This window comes from Enoplosus armatus, chromosome 7, assembly GCF_043641665.1.
Source record: "Enoplosus armatus isolate fEnoArm2 chromosome 7, fEnoArm2.hap1, whole genome shotgun sequence".
Lineage (NCBI taxonomy): Eukaryota > Metazoa > Chordata > Actinopteri > Centrarchiformes > Enoplosidae > Enoplosus > Enoplosus armatus.
Genome location: NC_092186.1, coordinates 7,018,996 through 7,035,452, shown reverse-complemented (window position 1 = coordinate 7,035,452; position 16,457 = coordinate 7,018,996). Strand labels below are relative to the sequence as shown.

General features: G+C 43.9%; 4 protein-coding genes across 4 annotated transcripts; 1 reads left to right on the top strand and 3 right to left on the bottom strand.

Moving 5' to 3' along the window:
- Window positions 1–38: 38 nt before the first annotated feature.
- On the bottom strand, window positions 39–2,470 carry LOC139287540 (ICOS ligand-like). The gene is made up of 5 exons (XM_070908606.1): window positions 2,074–2,470; window positions 1,631–1,951; window positions 1,269–1,553; window positions 1,006–1,182; window positions 39–365 (listed from the first exon to the last, which is right to left on the bottom strand). The coding sequence occupies exons 1-5, from the start codon at window positions 2,135–2,137 to the stop codon at window positions 298–300; spliced, it is 915 nt and encodes a 304-aa protein (XP_070764707.1). The 5' UTR covers window positions 2,138–2,470; the 3' UTR covers window positions 39–297.
- Window positions 2,471–3,637: 1,167 nt separating this feature from the next.
- On the top strand, window positions 3,638–6,701 carry gtpbp6 (GTP binding protein 6 (putative)). Its single transcript, XM_070908576.1, has 11 exons — window positions 3,638–3,668; window positions 3,786–4,322; window positions 4,406–4,543; window positions 4,625–4,695; window positions 4,777–4,907; window positions 5,011–5,081; window positions 5,190–5,348; window positions 5,427–5,635; window positions 5,722–5,870; window positions 6,148–6,300; window positions 6,387–6,701. The coding sequence occupies exons 2-11, from the start codon at window positions 3,923–3,925 to the stop codon at window positions 6,511–6,513; spliced, it is 1,608 nt and encodes a 535-aa protein (XP_070764677.1). The 5' UTR covers window positions 3,638–3,668; window positions 3,786–3,922; the 3' UTR covers window positions 6,514–6,701.
- LOC139287520 (phosphatidylinositol specific phospholipase C X domain containing 1) lies at window positions 6,657–9,223 on the bottom strand. The gene is made up of 6 exons (XM_070908577.1): window positions 9,052–9,223; window positions 8,454–8,590; window positions 7,732–7,860; window positions 7,502–7,657; window positions 7,241–7,424; window positions 6,657–7,120 (listed from the first exon to the last, which is right to left on the bottom strand). The coding sequence occupies exons 1-6, from the start codon at window positions 9,131–9,133 to the stop codon at window positions 6,870–6,872; spliced, it is 939 nt and encodes a 312-aa protein (XP_070764678.1). The 5' UTR covers window positions 9,134–9,223; the 3' UTR covers window positions 6,657–6,869.
- A 2,094-nt stretch (window positions 9,224–11,317) lies between these two features.
- Window positions 11,318–14,339, bottom strand: LOC139287987 (phosphatidylinositol-specific phospholipase C, X domain containing 1). The gene is made up of 6 exons (XM_070909216.1): window positions 14,211–14,339; window positions 13,602–13,744; window positions 13,356–13,484; window positions 12,443–12,598; window positions 11,751–11,931; window positions 11,318–11,656 (listed from the first exon to the last, which is right to left on the bottom strand). Exons 1-6 carry the CDS (start codon window positions 14,329–14,331, stop codon window positions 11,412–11,414), a joined length of 975 nt encoding a protein of 324 aa, XP_070765317.1. The 5' UTR covers window positions 14,332–14,339; the 3' UTR covers window positions 11,318–11,411.
- Window positions 14,340–16,457: the final 2,118 nt, after the last annotated feature.

Genomic DNA, 16,457 nt, shown 5'->3' with positions numbered 1-16,457 from the left:
TCACTTCTTCAGTGATGATGGAATAAAACAGCCCCAGGTGTGGGTTAGGATCTCTTTTTATTAAAGCTTGAATCACCTCAACTCCTCCCTGTGGGAAACAGAGAGGGAGTGTCCAGTAGACAGAGGAATGTTTCAGGAAGTGAGAGGAACAGGGACAGGGCTGCCTTTTTAACTTACAGTAACTATACTCACATTGTCTGAATATAGAAGTGGTCACAACAAATACATATTTACAAATCAGTGCTCAGTTTGAGTTGATGACAGTGACAGTTGATGAGGATTCGCAGACTCAAATCTTCACACATCAGTCTCCTTCGGCTTCATCGCCTCGGTCTCCTCCTTGTCCGGACTTTGCCGTTTGTATCCTGATGACGACAAACATTTGTTTCAAAAAGAGCGAGAGGCTTTCGGTGATCACAACAGCACATCACACACGAGTTGGTTTCCACACAGCCGGTGAATAAAACAGGTTATTTGAGGTCATTTAACATTATGCATGAACACAATGTTAAATCAACAGAAACAGTAGCTGCTCAGGATCCATCTAGTTGTACACAAACCTGATTCACGACCTGTTTGGAACAAATTATATCTTGAATATCATTATTTTTATGTTAGTACAGTTCAAGTTCATGTACATCATAGTAAATTCCACACCAGTATATAAATGATATTCATAATACTCCCTCATAAAGCATTTTCACCAGAAGTCCACCAACACAAAACAAGGTGGAAGCCCCTCAAGGGGTCCCAGATACTATGGCTGAGCAAAATAATGTATATTTTGAAGGTTTTTCTCTAATGATTTCTTGTTTCCTTGCGATATAGTGGATACTTTCACCTCTTTGGGCCTCTAAGAAAAGAGCAGGAAGATCTTTTAATAACTCTGAACTGCTCATAACTCCACACCAAGGCCATGACCTGCGGTGAGGCGTCACAAGCACGCGTACCTTCATTTTAAGCCAGAAAATGTTGGGAACCACTGAACTAGCCACAGATGCCTACCTCTGTTAGGGTGCTGTTGTTGGTATTCGCGCTTCTTCTTCTTACTTATCCTGTCCAGGTGAATCTGATAGGCCACTCCTGCCAGCACCATGACCCCAACCACCACGCAGAGACCCGTGCTGAAGATCCACATGGCCTCTGATGCTCGACTCACCACCGGGCTGCCCCCAAATCCATCTTAGCACCAACCAAGAGCCAGATATTAGTGAACAAGTGGTGTGTTTGAGGCCTAGTAACTGAATGAGCAGCGACCAGTCACTCACAGCTTGTGGAGGTCATGGTTTCGTTCATGGACAGGTTCTCGATGGTACACGACACGCTGGAGTCTTTGGAAATGTTGACCGTCAGGTGGCTTGTGATGTTGTACAGATGGGAGTCTGGGAGCCATGCTGCCAGGGTCCTCACTGAGCCTTCGGGGGGCTCCTGGGTGTCGTTGATGAGCCAATAAACGGCAGGTTCAGGGAAACCACCACCGGCGTGACAGAAGAAGGCCGCCTCGTCTCCCTGCGCTGCCTCTTCCCTCTGCAGCAGCGGGGAGCTGAAACTGGCTGCAGACACACACCAAAGACTGGAGTCACTTCCTTTACATATTCCTCTGGTTACTTCCTGTGTGTTTGACACTCACCTGCTATCCGGAGACACACGGTGCACAGCGCAGCACTGTGATTCCACCCAGAAATGACGAACAGACTGTAATTCATGTTGTGCTCTGTGGGATCAACCTGGGGCAGCTCCAGGGAGAAGTTCCCAGTCAGTGCCGCCTCAGCTGAGATTGTGGCGCTGTTGATGCTCAGTTCCTCCACGTTTTCAACCTCTTTCCACACTGATCTGAGCACCACCTCATCTTCTCTCCTCCACTCAATGGAGAAATTGACATAGGTTAATAATTTAGGGTAAAAGCAGGGCAGGGAGACGGGCCGTCCGACTATGCCAAGGACGCACTCCTCTGTGGAGAGAGACGTGAAACAGGTAAAGCATCAGTGTCAGTGTACGGAGTCATCATGAAGTGTAATATAATAATGTAATACTACTGTGATATAAATGTGTGACCAGACAGAGTCATCTAACCCAGACAGGCGCAGAGACCGAGGAAGCACAGCAGCAGTCCTGTGCGCCACAGCGCCACCGGCATCGTTTGCGCACGCAAGACGCAAAAAATAAAAACGGTTTAAAGTTATTATCCTCCTCAAAGAAAAACAAAGACGGGTCCTTTACTAACTTATAGGCCCGTCTAACTTCACCTCCCCGTCTTCCGCTCGTCTTCTTCTGCCCCTTAACAACTCCAAGTCCGGCGCACACCTTTATTCACTCGGAAGGAATTCATTGCCAGTCATGTTGCGGCTTGTTGTGTCGTACCTGGTCTCTCTCCGTCTTGTCTTTAGTGGTTGAAATGATCAGCAGCCGACAGATCTTTACATACACAGATTAAAACGCAGAAATAAGTGACAACCTTCAGCCCTCCCAGTTTCCATCAGCACACATCCTGTTGGGAGCCGCATTATGGAGATCGGTCCGACCTGTTTGACTTCTTTTTAGGTCACTCACACACACACACACACACACACACACACTCACACACACACACACAGGAGTATAACGCTGAGGCCATGTCACTGTCATCAACTCAAATAATTTATAACTTTTCCTGTTTCCCCCCAAAACAAAAACAAAGAGCATTTTAAAGCGAGTAGCAAAAATATATTAATGTGATTAATTCTTCCCAGACGTTTAATATTGAATGTAATATTTGCACTTTTGTCCAGATGATATTGAATCATAAAGAACACATATTATTTTGGAAGCTTTATGCAGAACACAAAGGGTGGATATATTATTACGCAAATGTAGATTTTATAAAAGCATTTTAAAATTTAAATTTAAAATAAATCTTTTTTTTTTTTTTACTTTTTAACGTAGGCCTATTATATAATTAATTTATTATTATTTGTTTATTTTATTAGCAAATTCTCTGATTTCACCTGGCAGTTGTGTTATTAGTTGTATGGTAATGAACTAACATGTTTTAAGACGCCTGTTTGAACTTTTGTATTCAGTTAAAAAGGTTTTGAAAAATCTGTAGGATTATAATCTCTATCTACTTATATACATACGGTAATATCCTCCCAGAAAAGAAAACGGCGTAACGAGAATTAAAGTTCAGCTAGCGATGTTAACCAGAATATCAAATAATTTGAAAATTAAATCAAAATGAAGATTACGCTAAAAATCGAAGGTGCAGTAACCCTTTAGTCCACCAGGGGGCAGTGAACGGCACTGAATCTGTGAAACTTTACTTTTCTTTGGTGGTTTTCTGTCGTGTAAATGACACAGGAAATGACATAAATACGGAAGAAGACGACAACCGTGTGTTAGGTGACAGGGGAACCTTGTCCCCCGTATTTTGTCTCCCAGGCAGCTTCTTCCTTGAAAGCTGGGTAAATAGTCCCACTCTAGTTGGATTTACATAACAAACACAAACCTTGATCACTGTCAAATCCATCAAGTTAACCACCTGTAGCTTAAAACGCTTGTTTGGTAAAGCACGCTTTGGTTTAATACAAAACCTAGGAGGAAACACTGCCTGTAAGTCGAGACTCGGGACAAAATGTCAGATATTATGAAGCCATCCGAAGCTCAAAACACGACGGCGGTCGGTCAGAAAGGTAACGTGCTGTCTTTAACTCGAACTTAAGGTCGAAGTGTTAAAACTAATTTTGACAATTTCGGCTGTAACAGCAGGTGGCAGTATACGCTCTCCGTGTTGGTTTGTGTTCCCTCAGTAAGCGAGAAGAAGAAGACGGAAACGTCAACAGTGCTGGTGGGTGACCTGGTAGCGTGCTCACTGTAAGTTAGTTTACACTGTCTGAGATCCAACCGCAGTCCCGATGACACCAGAAGGAGAGCTTCCCGAGACAACATGACGACACTGAGGAGGGTCTCTTCGTGGTTGGCGCTCCTGCAGCGACCCTGCAGACAGACCTGCCAGGGAGGAGCAGCAGCAGCACCCCGCAGACTCCTCCACACACGTCAACATGCTGCTGCTGCTGCTGCGGTGAAGAGTGCGTCCCCCCTGCAGTTCAGGGCGTTTGCACTCTCTGCGACGAGGCTGAGGAACACGGATGACTTCAGCAGCGGTCGTCACACAGGATTTACCGAGGAGGAGGAGGAGGATGAGGACGAAGACTTCATCGATGACAGCGAGGTGGAGGAGCTGTTTCACCAGCACGTTCCTGCGGGCATCGGAGAGGGTCAGCACAGGGTGTTCATCGTTCACCCTGATGTGAAATGGGGAAGCAGGAAGCAGCATCTGACCACCGGTAACAAGACTCAAGCGTTCAGGTGTGAGTGTGAGGATCCTGCTGGGGGGTTTATCTCACTCTCTTCACTGCTTTCTTTGCAGCCGAGCTGATGATGGCCGAGGCTGTGGGGCTCGTGAACACTCTGGACAACTGGAGAGTGGTGGACAAGATCATCCTCTCCACCAAGACACCGGAGAAGAAGAGGATATTTGGCAAAGGCAACTTCCAGTCTCTTGCAGGTATTATTCTGTGTCCACCCGTGAGTCTGTGCATGGAGCTGGTGTCTTCATATGACTCGTGCTGTGCTTCTTCCCCTTCAGAGAAAATCAGGCAGACGGCAGGAATCACTGCCGTGTTTGTAAATGTTGAGCGTCTGTCTCCTTTGTCTGAGGTGAGCTTGTCTGGAAATCGCTTTTCTGGCTGCATGCAGAGAGGTTTAGCGCGCTGACTGCCATTTTTTTCACCCATGCAGAGGGAGCTGGAGGAAGCCTGGGGGGTCAAAGTCTTTGACAGATACTCGGTGGTCCTCCACATCTTCCGCTGCAATGCCAAGACTAAAGAGGCCAAGTTACAGATCTCTCTGGCAGAGATCCCCTTGTTGAGGTAACTTTGCCCACTCCAAATTTCCCATCATTGACATATTTCCCAACAAAACAAATCTATGTTTTTTCTGGGATTGTAAAATGTCTCCATCTGACGGTGGCAGGTCTCGTCTGAAAAATGAAATCGCAAACTTGGACCAGCAGGGTGGAGGATCGAGATACATCGGTGGTTCAGGTAACATCCCAACACCAGAGTGATAAACCAGCAGCGCACACACGTCTGCCTGGATGTTATAGTAATTGTCAGAAAGGGAGGTTCAGCTGTGGTGATTGGTCCTCACAGGGGAGACGCTGCTGGAGGTCCAGCAGAGACTGCTGAAGGAGCGGGAGATGAAGATTCGCTCGGCGTTGGGAAAACTGCGGAAAAAGAGGCACCTCCTGAGATCTCAGCGTAAACACAAGGAGTTCCCCATCGTGTCTGTGTTGGGATATACAAACTGTGGTGAGAGGCTGCTTCATTGTTTTCATATTGCAATGCTCAGGGCTTCAGTTTGATGACACTTTTCCATCGTCTGCTCAGGAAAAACCACTCTGATCAAAGCCCTAACTGGTGACAGTCGTCTTCAACCCAGAAACCAGCTTTTCGCCACACTGGATGTCACCGTCCATGCCGGCCAGCTGCCGAGTCATATGACTGTGCTGTACGTGGACACCATCGGCTTCCTGTCGCAGCTGCCTCACCAGCTCATTGACTCCTTCTCTGCCACCCTGGAAGATATCAAACACTCAGTAAGTGTGTATAAGTGTGTTTGTGATGGAATATCCAAAGTTTCAGTGTGTCTGTGACTCGGTGCTCGTCTCTCTTGTACTTCCAGGATCTGCTGGTCCATGTCAGAGACATCAGTCACCCGGAGACGGTGAACCAGAAGGCGAACGTGTTGAATGTCCTCAAGAACATGCAAATCCCTGACAGGCTGATGAGCTCCATGATAGAAGTCCACAATAAAATTGACCTCATCGACAAGTAAGAAAAACGAATCCTGTCTTCAACATAGATTTTAAGGCTTTCGAAGATCTTTTAAACTCCTCATAGAATGGAAAATAAGGAGTTTATCCTCAAGGGAAGAAATTGAAAATAAACGCATCTGCTGAGCAGCCAATAAGATCTAGAAGGTAGATTTTATGATGGGTTGAATGTCTCAATGCATTTAGACACCCTGCATTCCTATGGGTGTTATTATGAGTGGTTTAGTCTTTAGAAGAAAAAAACAAGCCAAAGTATCTTCTGTTGTCCCTCTCAGCTATCAGTTTGCAGATCCCAACCCTCTGCCCATATCTGCCTTGGAAGAGCGAGGCCTGGATGAGCTGCAGAGAGCAGTAGAAGAAGAGATCGTGAACTCCACAGGAAAGCAAATTCTAGACCTCAAAGTTGACCTCAGCACTCCTCAGTTAAGGTGGGAGACGTTTTTTTCCTCACTGTGGTTTTTTTAATGTTTAGAATAAGAGGGCACCCGTAGTAAATGTGCATCTCCATCCACAGCTGGTTGTACAAGGAAGCCACCGTCCAGGACGTGCAGGTGAACGCAGACGAAGGCTCCGCCGTTGTCAAGGTCATCATCAGCGCCGCTGCTTACGGACGCTACAAGAAACTGTTCATAGGCAGATAGCAAAGAAGGGAGGAGGGTGATCCTTCCCGCTGCGGCTCCAAATAAATGTGGACTGCAAACTGTACCACAAACATCTAAAAGAAAGACTGTGTATGTATTGTACAGTATATTAAAAGAGTATGATTTTGTAAAAGAATGACATACAAAATGTTTTTGGGTGAAATTACAACTGAATGTAAGAAATACAGAAACTCCAACTTGTAAATATAGATTTTTTTCAAAATATTTCTCTTTTAGAACTCTTAATGTTGATAAAAGTGCATATAAACGGACAGAAATATAGAAAAGAGGAAATGAGGTATACATTATCTATTAGTTCCTGTGAAATAATATCACAGCTAGATAATGTTTTGTTTTTATCTGAGGGCAGTCTTCCGTAGCAGCTTTTGGTTCAGTGCTATGACCAGAGAGCAGAGCGGAAGTGGACCCACGAAGTCTCCTGCAATGATGTTGATGCTCTCGGGGTCCGACCCAGGTCTCTGCTCCTGCAGCCATCTACTCAAACACTCCCAGTTACTGAAGGTCAGCGTCCGCAGGGATTGCTTTGGGTTCTTGATGATGTAATACCTGTCAGCTGTCAGGTTCAGGCCGGAGACGAAGAAGCCCTCTGGAAAATGAGCAGATAACTTAGCATGTTAATGAAAACACGAGTGATTTAATGTTACATCTGCTCGGCGCAGTGAAGGTCAAGGAAAGAGATTTGAGCCAAAGTGTAAATGAAAGTCACCTGGACGTCCCAGCTCTTTGTTCCAGTCCAGGTAACTGATCACTCCTTGTGCTGTGCGCTGGTTGGCCCACCAGTATGGGATGGCGGGCCACAGCTCTGAATACCTCTCTGCAATCTGGGAGTCATAGGACAGGATGACCTGGAAACCAGATGCCCACAGACTCCGCAGGGTCAGGCCTGATTCCTGTGGAGGGCAGGTTAGGTTTTGTAAGGCCTTGTGTTGTTCACACCGTAAATCGGCTGAACAAGGAGAACACTAACCTTCTGCGGGCAGAGTTTTGAGCCGAACAGCTTCTTCAGGGAGAAAATGAATGTTTGGTGGAGTTTGTTGTTGAGTCCCTCAAAATGGCTGCAAGCGAGGATGACGACCTCCTTGGGGTGGGACTCCAGCCAGGTGGCAACAGATGACAGTGTTCCCTGTGAAGGACATTCACTGTAAATGTACCATAAACGCCCAAACTGAGACTTTTCATTAAGACCATTATACTCACCAACACCATTAAATGTGTGTAGATGACGTGTGTGAAGTACAGGTTGCTGGAGGAGTCGTTGGGTTTGTGTGCGATGCGGAGATCGAAGAACCGAATCCCCATCGAAAGTTGCTCCTCGATGCTTTTGTCCTGTGAGGAAGAGCAATTCATAAAACATGACCAAAAATACAAATATAACCCCATGAAACGTGTTTGGAGACTACATACAGAAGTTATTATTTTACAATACAATACGAACAGTTACGTACCAAACAAATGAAAAATGGGTGAAAAGATGCCTTTCTCATGTGGCATATAAAAAAAATGTACCATACATGTCACTTAAAGCTGCTATAATCAATATTTTTATATGAACAATAGATCAATTGACTATGCGTATATGAAAGGGGTCGCTCGTAGGGACGAACCCTCAGAGAATCAGCACTCGACAGCAGTTCCCCTTGCTGTCTTTCAGCTAGTTGTTTTAGTTTTCTGGCCTGCAGCTTTACTGTTTTAGTAAACAAACACAACATTTGTCTCTTCAGACTTCATGGCTGCCTGAGACCACAGATGAGATGAGAGACACAAGAGGATAAATTATAAACCCCTGAAAAAACTGATTTCTGGGAGATTGAGTGCAAAAACAGCACAGCAATACCTTCTTAGTCCCATAGGAGTCCTCACACACATTATAATCAGTTGTCTGGCTGCTGCTAGACTTCATGCTTTAATACCACACATACCTGTGTTGTAGCCCATTTAAAAATGGCAGGTCTGGTAAAGCAGTAGAAAAGTCCATCCAGGAGCCTGAAAAAGTCAGACTCAGACTGGACCAAGGGGGAGTTTATGTCCAGACAGTAACTCATGGCATCGTGGCTCCCTGGATAAACAGGCGTGAATAGACACATTAAAACTTTAAAGGTTCCTCATGACAACTTTGAACTGCCACCAAATGTGTGTGTGTGGTGATTGTTTTGTGTGTGTATATATATATAATGTGTTCTCTTGATCCGAGACTTTCTGAATAAATAAAGCGTAACCAACGTATTAACTAAAGCAATACAGGTCATATCATCATGAAATAATCAGATGGAGAAGGCAAAAGAAGTTAAATAAAAAAAGACAAGAAGAAGAAGCCATGCACACTTAACATTAGGGAAGGTAAACAGTCCAAACCCCAAACATATTCAGTATCATAGAAAAACAGCAAATATTCACTTCACATTCACAACACAGGCTGGAATAAATAAATCAGCCTATAACTTCCTACTTAAAAGTCTGTGTTATTGTAATGTACTGTAAGTCACAGCACAACAACAAGAGAATACGTGTTACATGTACCGGGTATGGCCAGGCTTGTCAGAGGAATGTCCCACAGCTCCTCGGGCAAAGATGACATCCAGTCCTGGCAGCTGAGATCCATGTCGCACCGCCAGTCACAGACCTGCAGGAGACTTCAGACCTTAAAACCAGGTCTGAACTAGGCCGGTGGAAAGTGTGTTTAGGCTCATTATCATATGATCGATGTCGTTCCTCTTGCTCGACCACAATCCACTCCGCAACAGAGGAGGAGGAGGAGGAGGAGGAGGGTGCTGAATCTTTGGATTTCCTGATTCTGCTGTGATGTTGATTGACAGCTCAACAATGAGTCACAGGCGCATTTCAGCTACTGTGGAACTTCCGCTATTATGGGACACTTCAGGAAAGTTAGGCCACTTGTATTTATGTGTAGTGTATGTCTCTGAACACGTTATAATTTAGCCCTAGCTAGCAGCTATGATTCGCTGCTACGGCGAGTCCTGCGGAAAACCCGAAACTCCAACGTTTCCTCTCAAAACCGAAAGTACGCGTTAAAGGAGCGAATGAGTCATGACAAAGTGTTGATGTCGAGTTTATTTAGGCATCCCTCCATCACAACCTCTGCTACACCCAACTCTTCAACATTATCATTCGAAGGAAGAAGGGAAGTCCCTGATTTAAATAGGTGTGAGTATTAACAAAGAAGCCACAATCCTGCACATTCAAAAGCAGTATAGACTGTTCAGTCATTCATTATCATTACTGAATCTTTAGATTGATACATTTCAAAATAAATGCTTATGAGGGGTTTATTTTTTGCCTTAATTTTGTATAGAGTGGTTATTTACATTGACCTGTAGATGAAACAGAAACTTTAACATGCACGTTAAAATGTAAGACAAATGGTATGATAGAAAATTATGGGAAACACATTGGTAAATGGAATAAATTAGCAGTGGGAGCTCTGATTGGCCGGACTCCTGCCAACATGTAACAGCTGACCAATCAGAGTCCCTGCTGCTGCTCTGTGGGTGGGACTTCATTTAATTTGTAGGCTTAAACTGTTTACACATTTATAGATTAAATAGAGCCTCTCAAAATGAAAGAGATCACAAAATAGAAACATTAAAAATCTAATAGTGAAATTGAATGTGATGAATGAAGACATGAATAAATGGAATAACGTCTTTAAGATTAATTTTTATTCCATTTAAAAATTCTTATTTAATTTTAATTCTTATTATTATTTAAACAAATGAATGTGAACTGTCAAATCTTAGGATCTTTTTAGTTTTAAAATGCAAACTGAATTGATCAATTTGAATAGTTTTTTTTGTTTTTTTTAATTAAACACATCAAAAGTCTATAATCATCCCAGTGGCACACTCTGGCCTCTATACATATTTCCTTACACTTAAATAGCTCTACATGTTTTGAAATGTTTCATGGCTTTTACAATAAACTCGTCTGAATAAGAGCTTTACACGGCTTATTTGTCTGTTTTTCATCATGTTGGCTACCAGGATGGAAATGGATTGGACTGAATGGACTGAACTGATCCCAGAACAGTGTCACAAAAGCATTGAAAAGGAACACAAAAGCCCCCCCCCCCCCCCCACCTGTGGCCTTTTAGGGACTGAAAAAACCACAGACATGTTCTGTGTAAATGAAACAAATGCCTTGGTGGGTTGAGATTGTGACACTCCAGCACAGACATCTTGGGAGGAAACCTTTTTACACAGATTGAGTGGTCAGTGAATAAAGTGTGATGATTTGCTTAAAAATGCTCATGTTTATTGGAAAAGCATATATCCACAGGCACAGCGGTGCAGCATTACTTTAAATGAAGGCCTAACCTGTAGTAGTAGAACAGTCAAGGTTGGGTTCATGCAAATAAGTGTTCCATGCGTTTTGCATAATAAATTTCATGTCTTCTACATTCTCTATGGATAAATACATGTATTGGAGGTGAGACACTTCAGCCACATCTTAAACTCGCTGCCCACATGTCATAATTATAAACGTTTGTGGCCTGCATTACAGTCATATGTGCTCATGGAATACATTGTTTGTGCTTACTCATCTAAAATGCCTACATTAAGGTGAGATTAGTTGTATCATTATTGCTTTGGCTCCCTCGCTGACTCGTGAAAACCGATACAGTACATTGCATAAATAGTGAACTGAATGTAAACAAACAAGTGCCGGTCAAAAAGTCTTGTTTTCAAGCAGCTGAAAGACTGAAACATACATTTCGCTGCCTCCAATAGGTGCATTCAGATTTAAATGAATAATTCAAGTACTTGAGTATTTTTCAGTCACTCTTAACAAAAACAAGCTTGTGTGTATTTCATGCTGTGATTCACATTTGTTTTTGAAGAATAATGCAAACTGGTGAAAAATCATGAGGACCATTTCAGTAGTTTCTCATTCAGTGTAACGACAGTTGGTACGAAGTGGCTCTCTGTGATAAAGTCCCCAGCAATGATGTTGAGAGAGCCGACTTTGGAGCCGGGAGTCTGCTCCTTGACCCAGCTCAGCAGCGTGGGATACGTGGACATCACCAGGTCCTTCAGGGACTCTGTTGGGTGCGTGCAGATGTATTTCAGGTCCTCTGTCAGATTAATTCCCGTGACGAAGAAACCTCCTGAAGCACACATGAAATGTTATGAGTGGTGCAGGACAAATACTGCTTTAATTATAAGTAATAAATCAATTTTATTCCCAACCTGGTAGATTACCTGGTCTGCCATGTTGTTTCCTGTGTTCAAACTCCTCGACGAGAGCCTCAGCTTTGCATTTGTTGGCCCACCAGTAAGGAATATGCGGCCACAGGTCGCTGTGACAGCTGGCAATATTGTGTTCATAGGACACAATCACCGTGTAGCCTAAAGCCCACAGGTTTCGAAGAGTTAACACTTCCTGAAATAAACAGAATAACGGGCCTCCTGTCATTTTCTGTTCTGTTATTTAAAAGGATAAGACTTCCTACTGAAGATTGAAATCTTTAAAAATTAGTCACAAATATATAGTTTTAACAGCTGCGCACTGTAGTTTTTAGCAAATGTTACTCAAACACGAGTAAGTAGTGTATTTGTTAGGGACTATTTTCAGCTGCGGATTAACACACATTTGGTGCTCTGGTGAGTATTTACAGCTGCAGGACAGTGTGTGGGTTTTAGTCAAAATAAAGTACAAGCCAAGTTCATGGTCGTGAAGGAACATGCCAGCCAGTGCAACAGTGTGACTCACTGATGCGTTTTTAATAGTTTTGAACAACAATGAGGAATAAGATACATCAAGATTTGGCTACACAGACAGAATACATGTGAGTAGGATCAATTCATTGTTGGTTTCACTGACAATAAGATGAATGTAGATTATGGCTAGCCCTATTCTTTAAGTCTATTCAAAACTGGAGGAGGAGTCGTACCGTTTTGGGACAGAGTTTGGAGGCGAAAACGCTGCGTATGGTTGTGAGCAGCAGCGCGTGGAGCTCCTGGCTCAGGCCGAGGAAGTGGCTGAAGGAGAGGATGACCACCTCCTTGGGATGAGCATCCAGCCACTCTCTTATCTCCATTAGAACGGTCTGCCAGGAAAACACAAGGTCCCATTTAGTCTGACTCAACAGTTTAATGCGCAAGCCTTATTTTGAAAGCTAACAACACATGGGAAACTTGTAACATTGCCAGGTTCAGTTATCTCGTAGGACTTTTTTTTTGAGGAGCGTTCTGATTTACCATACACCACGTGAATATTGCCAGAAAATTCAGGAGTTACGGTGCATGTGAGAAAGGGGCTTAAAGTACACTACAAAATTAGAAATAACACCTTCTTCCTTATACAAATGAAATGTAAAAGTACTAAAACGCACCCTCACTCAATTCAACACACTCTTAGCTGGTCTGGTATGAGCAGTAGGTCATGGAGGCTGATGTTAGCAAACTTTAGATATCACTCTATAACTGACATTACTGAGTGACATCACTAAACACTACATTTTAGCACTTACTACTATCCTGTAATTGTTGTGTAGTAACAGATTTACTTTATGAAGATTGTAAACAAAAATGCTGTGTTCCCACAACAATAACCCTAAAAACATCCACCATAACGTTGATTTCAGATTGAATTGTCATTCATAACCAACCTAGTTGAAGTCTTAAAAAAGCAGAGACGGGGTGGATTTAGTGTCTCGCTGCAGGAATGAGCATTTGCTGAGCGTGGCTGTTCTTTATGGTTATCTTCATGGTTATTGCTGTAGATGCAGATGGCTTTTACAGGAGCATAAATTTCACAGTGGCAACATCCTTGTGGACATTTGTGTGCGCATGCCATTACTTCACCTCCACAGTGAGCGCGGTGTATACGCCGTGGTAGAAGTACAGATCTGTGGAGCTGTCATTGGGCCTGTGTGCAATTCTCAGGTCACAGTATCTGACCCCACAGTCCAGCTGCTGCTTTATAGTATACTCCTGCAAGACAGGGTGCAGAGTTCAGTATATGAGGTCCAGCTCAAAATGTCACTAAAAACCTTTTGTATTAACAATGAGTAACAACGAGCTGCTACGTCTATTTCTGGGATTTATTACCTGGGTTATCGCCCACTTGTACACAAAGGGGCGAATAAGTGGCTTCATGTATTTGTCCAGCTTTTGAAGCATGTCTGGCTGGGTAAGGTCAACAGGGGATCTGTCATTCATATCCAGACAGTAGGTTATTGCATTGTGGCTGCCTAATTGGGGAAAAGAAAGACAATAAACACAATCACCACTAGACATGTGATTGTGTCATGTGATAGCTACGCTGGCCCTGAGAGCTCAATGTACTGCAACTATGGAAAACACAAGCAAATGAAGAGAACATCACTCACTTCTTTGCCAACACATGCAGCAAACAAAACAGATTGTGTTGTCTGAATTTAAAGCGCATTTCTGTATTTTGTTGTGTTGTCGGAATTTGCATTGCATCTCTGTACCTGTGTCAAACTGATGACGAGATTTTCCTTAATTTGCTTGAATTTCATCCATTTGCATGCGTTTTCTTTAGTTGCAGGGCATTGAGCTCTCGGGGCCACAGTAAGCAGCAGCTGGGACAGTCTTACAAATTGTAATGTGTTGTGGGTACACTGAAACACACATATTCCCACTAATAACATTCAACTATCAACCAACTTGTGTTGCTGTCATATGGCAGCCTACCCGGGATGGCCAGGTGGTACAGGGGGGTGTCCCACAGAGCACATGGCAGGTGAGACATCCAGCTCTCCATGGGCAGCTCTCCCAGGCTCAGCTCACTCTCTCCGGACACCTCAGAGGACATGCTGAGCTCCAGCGCCTGCAGCCCGTCAGTGAACACACACACACACACACACACACACGTTATGGCACAGAGCTGAGATGAGACTACTAATGCTGGAACATCGGCAGCTATATGGGGCGTCCTTAATTGTTTTGGGGGTTAGTTGGGATGAATATCACATAATGTTCGTGTTCAGTACACACAGTATCGTGAGAGCTGCAGTCCTGTTTATCCGACACTTACTTGATCAAACCGCTGCTGCTCCCTCCAACCGCCAAACCAGCTGAACCAGCCAAACCACCAGAGAGGGGAAGCGCGGTGACTAAAACTGTAGGCGTGGGCCAGGAGAAGTCGTCCATCCCAGAGCGGTAGGAAATGTCATGGCTGTGCATAAAACATGTATGATGTGATCCCGGAGCTAAAGCGCGACCGTGTCCCTCTCCAGCAGCTCAGTCTGGTTACCTTTTACACCTGCACAACCCGGGATGACGAGGACGACGGCGGGTCCGGCTCATTTTAGCTTCAATCATCGATTATACATAACGATCGAATATGAATATGATCCGCTGGCTGCTCCAGGTGCGTGGACGCTGAGTGAGCCCCCTCAGTGCCCCGGTTGTTTGTCGGTCCGCTGAGGTGCAGCGGCGGCGGCGGAGTGTGCGGGGAGGGCGGCACCGCGCCTGCTGACAGATCAGCAGATGCAGAGAGGCTCTCCTCTTAAAGAGCCCACTGAAATGTCACACTCCCCAACATACTGCAGCCCTGCCCAGAGCAGGGTGATGCTACAGCAGGTGTCTCCCATCAGCTGTTGACACCTGGTGAGACGTCACTGGTGGGTGTGGCCTGAGGTACAACGTGCTCCTGAGCGTGGAGGCAGCAACTGTTAGCATTTAGCTCCAAAGTGCTACAGCCTCACAGTCTCCTTTTAACCAGGAGATAGGCCTACAGCCACCACCTAGTGTAGACCAGGTCTGTGGCTCCGTCTGCGGCTCCGTCTGCAACATAATTAAAGAAGCTTTCCTGTAAACAAAGTTATATTTACATTCAGTGTGCGGTGAATGCATCTCCTAATCATTTGCAAAGCCAATATATATTTTAAATCGTGCAATATTTACATCCATGTTTGCTAGCTGACTGTTTTCTTCTTCTTAGCCTTTGTTGGCACATTGCTACGTTAATATATATATATATATATATATATATACATATATATATATATATATATACATGTCTTGGAAGGAGTGTGTATCTCGTCGCCCATGTGCTAAATAAAAAATAGGGACCCGCTTGTACAAACATCGCTCCATAGCGCTACAAGTGGTCAGAAACTCCCCATGGTACCTTTAAAAATTGTGATAAATTCAGATACTTCTATGCATTCTGTATAGTTTTACCTCTTCAGGCCTCTAGAAGCGATTGAAATGAAACATACTGAAGAGGAAACATCACGTTTTGATTGAACTGCTCGTGTCTCAGGCATGTGGGCGACTTGTGGTGTGAGTTCATGATGATTAGATGTTGCTTTGCTTTGAAGGGTCACAGAGGTTGGTGATAACATCTGTTAGAAAATAATGAGTTCTCCATTATGTAAAAATGTGAGTAAGATGTGTCCAATTACCCTTTACATTTATAAATACCTTCTTCAAGTGCACATATCTGTCGAATATGCCACAGTTTGGCTTAAATATAGCAGCTCTTTTAATTTAAAATTACCTAAAAGTTGTGAATAGGTTATGATCTTAGAACTTTGACCTTTGTGCTAGAATGTGTTTCCCAAGAGGAAATTGATTAAGTTGTCTGTTTGTTTGTGATAATTTGGTCGGTCAGGTCTTTCTCAGCTCCTTCAGCAGCTCAATAAATCCTGAAACAGCACTAACCAGCGTGGCGAAGCAAACTAGACAAACTGATTTAAGAGCACGTGAAGGTCCGACCTCGCTGACTTTGGATCAAAGCACACCAGAGCTGCCCCGTCTCTGCCTCTCTGTTGGACGCCTTCTTCACAGCAGATATTCAACATGTCAACAGTGAAAGCACAAGTTTAATTAACAACATTAATTATGACTGCATCTCATTTAGTTTCGCTGGTTACAGCTTCTCACGGACACACCTAAACTGAATAGGGCCATCATACATTAATGTTACTTTCC

Excerpts from the sequence above, each read along its gene's own strand:
- LOC139287520 (XM_070908577.1), bottom strand. The coding sequence starts at position 9,133 with ATGGATCTCAGCTGCCAGGACTGGATGTCATCTTTGCCCGAGGAGCTG. Across the intron at positions 8,591-9,051 it reads GACAAGCCTGGCCATACCCG|GGAGCCACGATGCCATGAGT; the intron begins GTACATGTAACA and ends CTGTTTATCCAG. Across the intron at positions 7,121-7,240 it reads CAAAGAGCTGGGACGTCCAG|AGGGCTTCTTCGTCTCCGGC; the intron begins GTGACTTTCATT and ends CTCATTTTCCAG.
- LOC139287987 (XM_070909216.1), bottom strand. The coding sequence starts at position 14,331 with ATGTCCTCTGAGGTGTCCGGAGAGAGTGAGCTGAGCCTGGGAGAGCTG. Across the intron at positions 12,599-13,355 it reads ACACCGCGCTCACTGTGGAG|ACCGTTCTAATGGAGATAAG; the intron begins GTGAAGTAATGG and ends TTTTCCTGGCAG. Across the intron at positions 11,657-11,750 it reads GAAACAACATGGCAGACCAG|GAGGTTTCTTCGTCACGGGA; the intron begins GTAATCTACCAG and ends TGTGTGCTTCAG.
- gtpbp6 (XM_070908576.1), top strand. The coding sequence starts at position 3,923 with ATGACGACACTGAGGAGGGTCTCTTCGTGGTTGGCGCTCCTGCAGCGA. Across the intron at positions 4,696-4,776 it reads GTCTGTCTCCTTTGTCTGAG|AGGGAGCTGGAGGAAGCCTG; the intron begins GTGAGCTTGTCT and ends TCACCCATGCAG. Across the intron at positions 5,082-5,189 it reads GAGATACATCGGTGGTTCAG|GGGAGACGCTGCTGGAGGTC; the intron begins GTAACATCCCAA and ends TGGTCCTCACAG.
- LOC139287540 (XM_070908606.1), bottom strand. The coding sequence starts at position 2,137 with ATGCCGGTGGCGCTGTGGCGCACAGGACTGCTGCTGTGCTTCCTCGGT. Across the intron at positions 1,183-1,268 it reads AACCATGACCTCCACAAGCT|ATGGATTTGGGGGCAGCCCG; the intron begins GTGAGTGACTGG and ends GTTGGTGCTAAG. Across the intron at positions 366-1,005 it reads ACAACAGCACCCTAACAGAG|GATACAAACGGCAAAGTCCG; the intron begins GTAGGCATCTGT and ends TGTCGTCATCAG.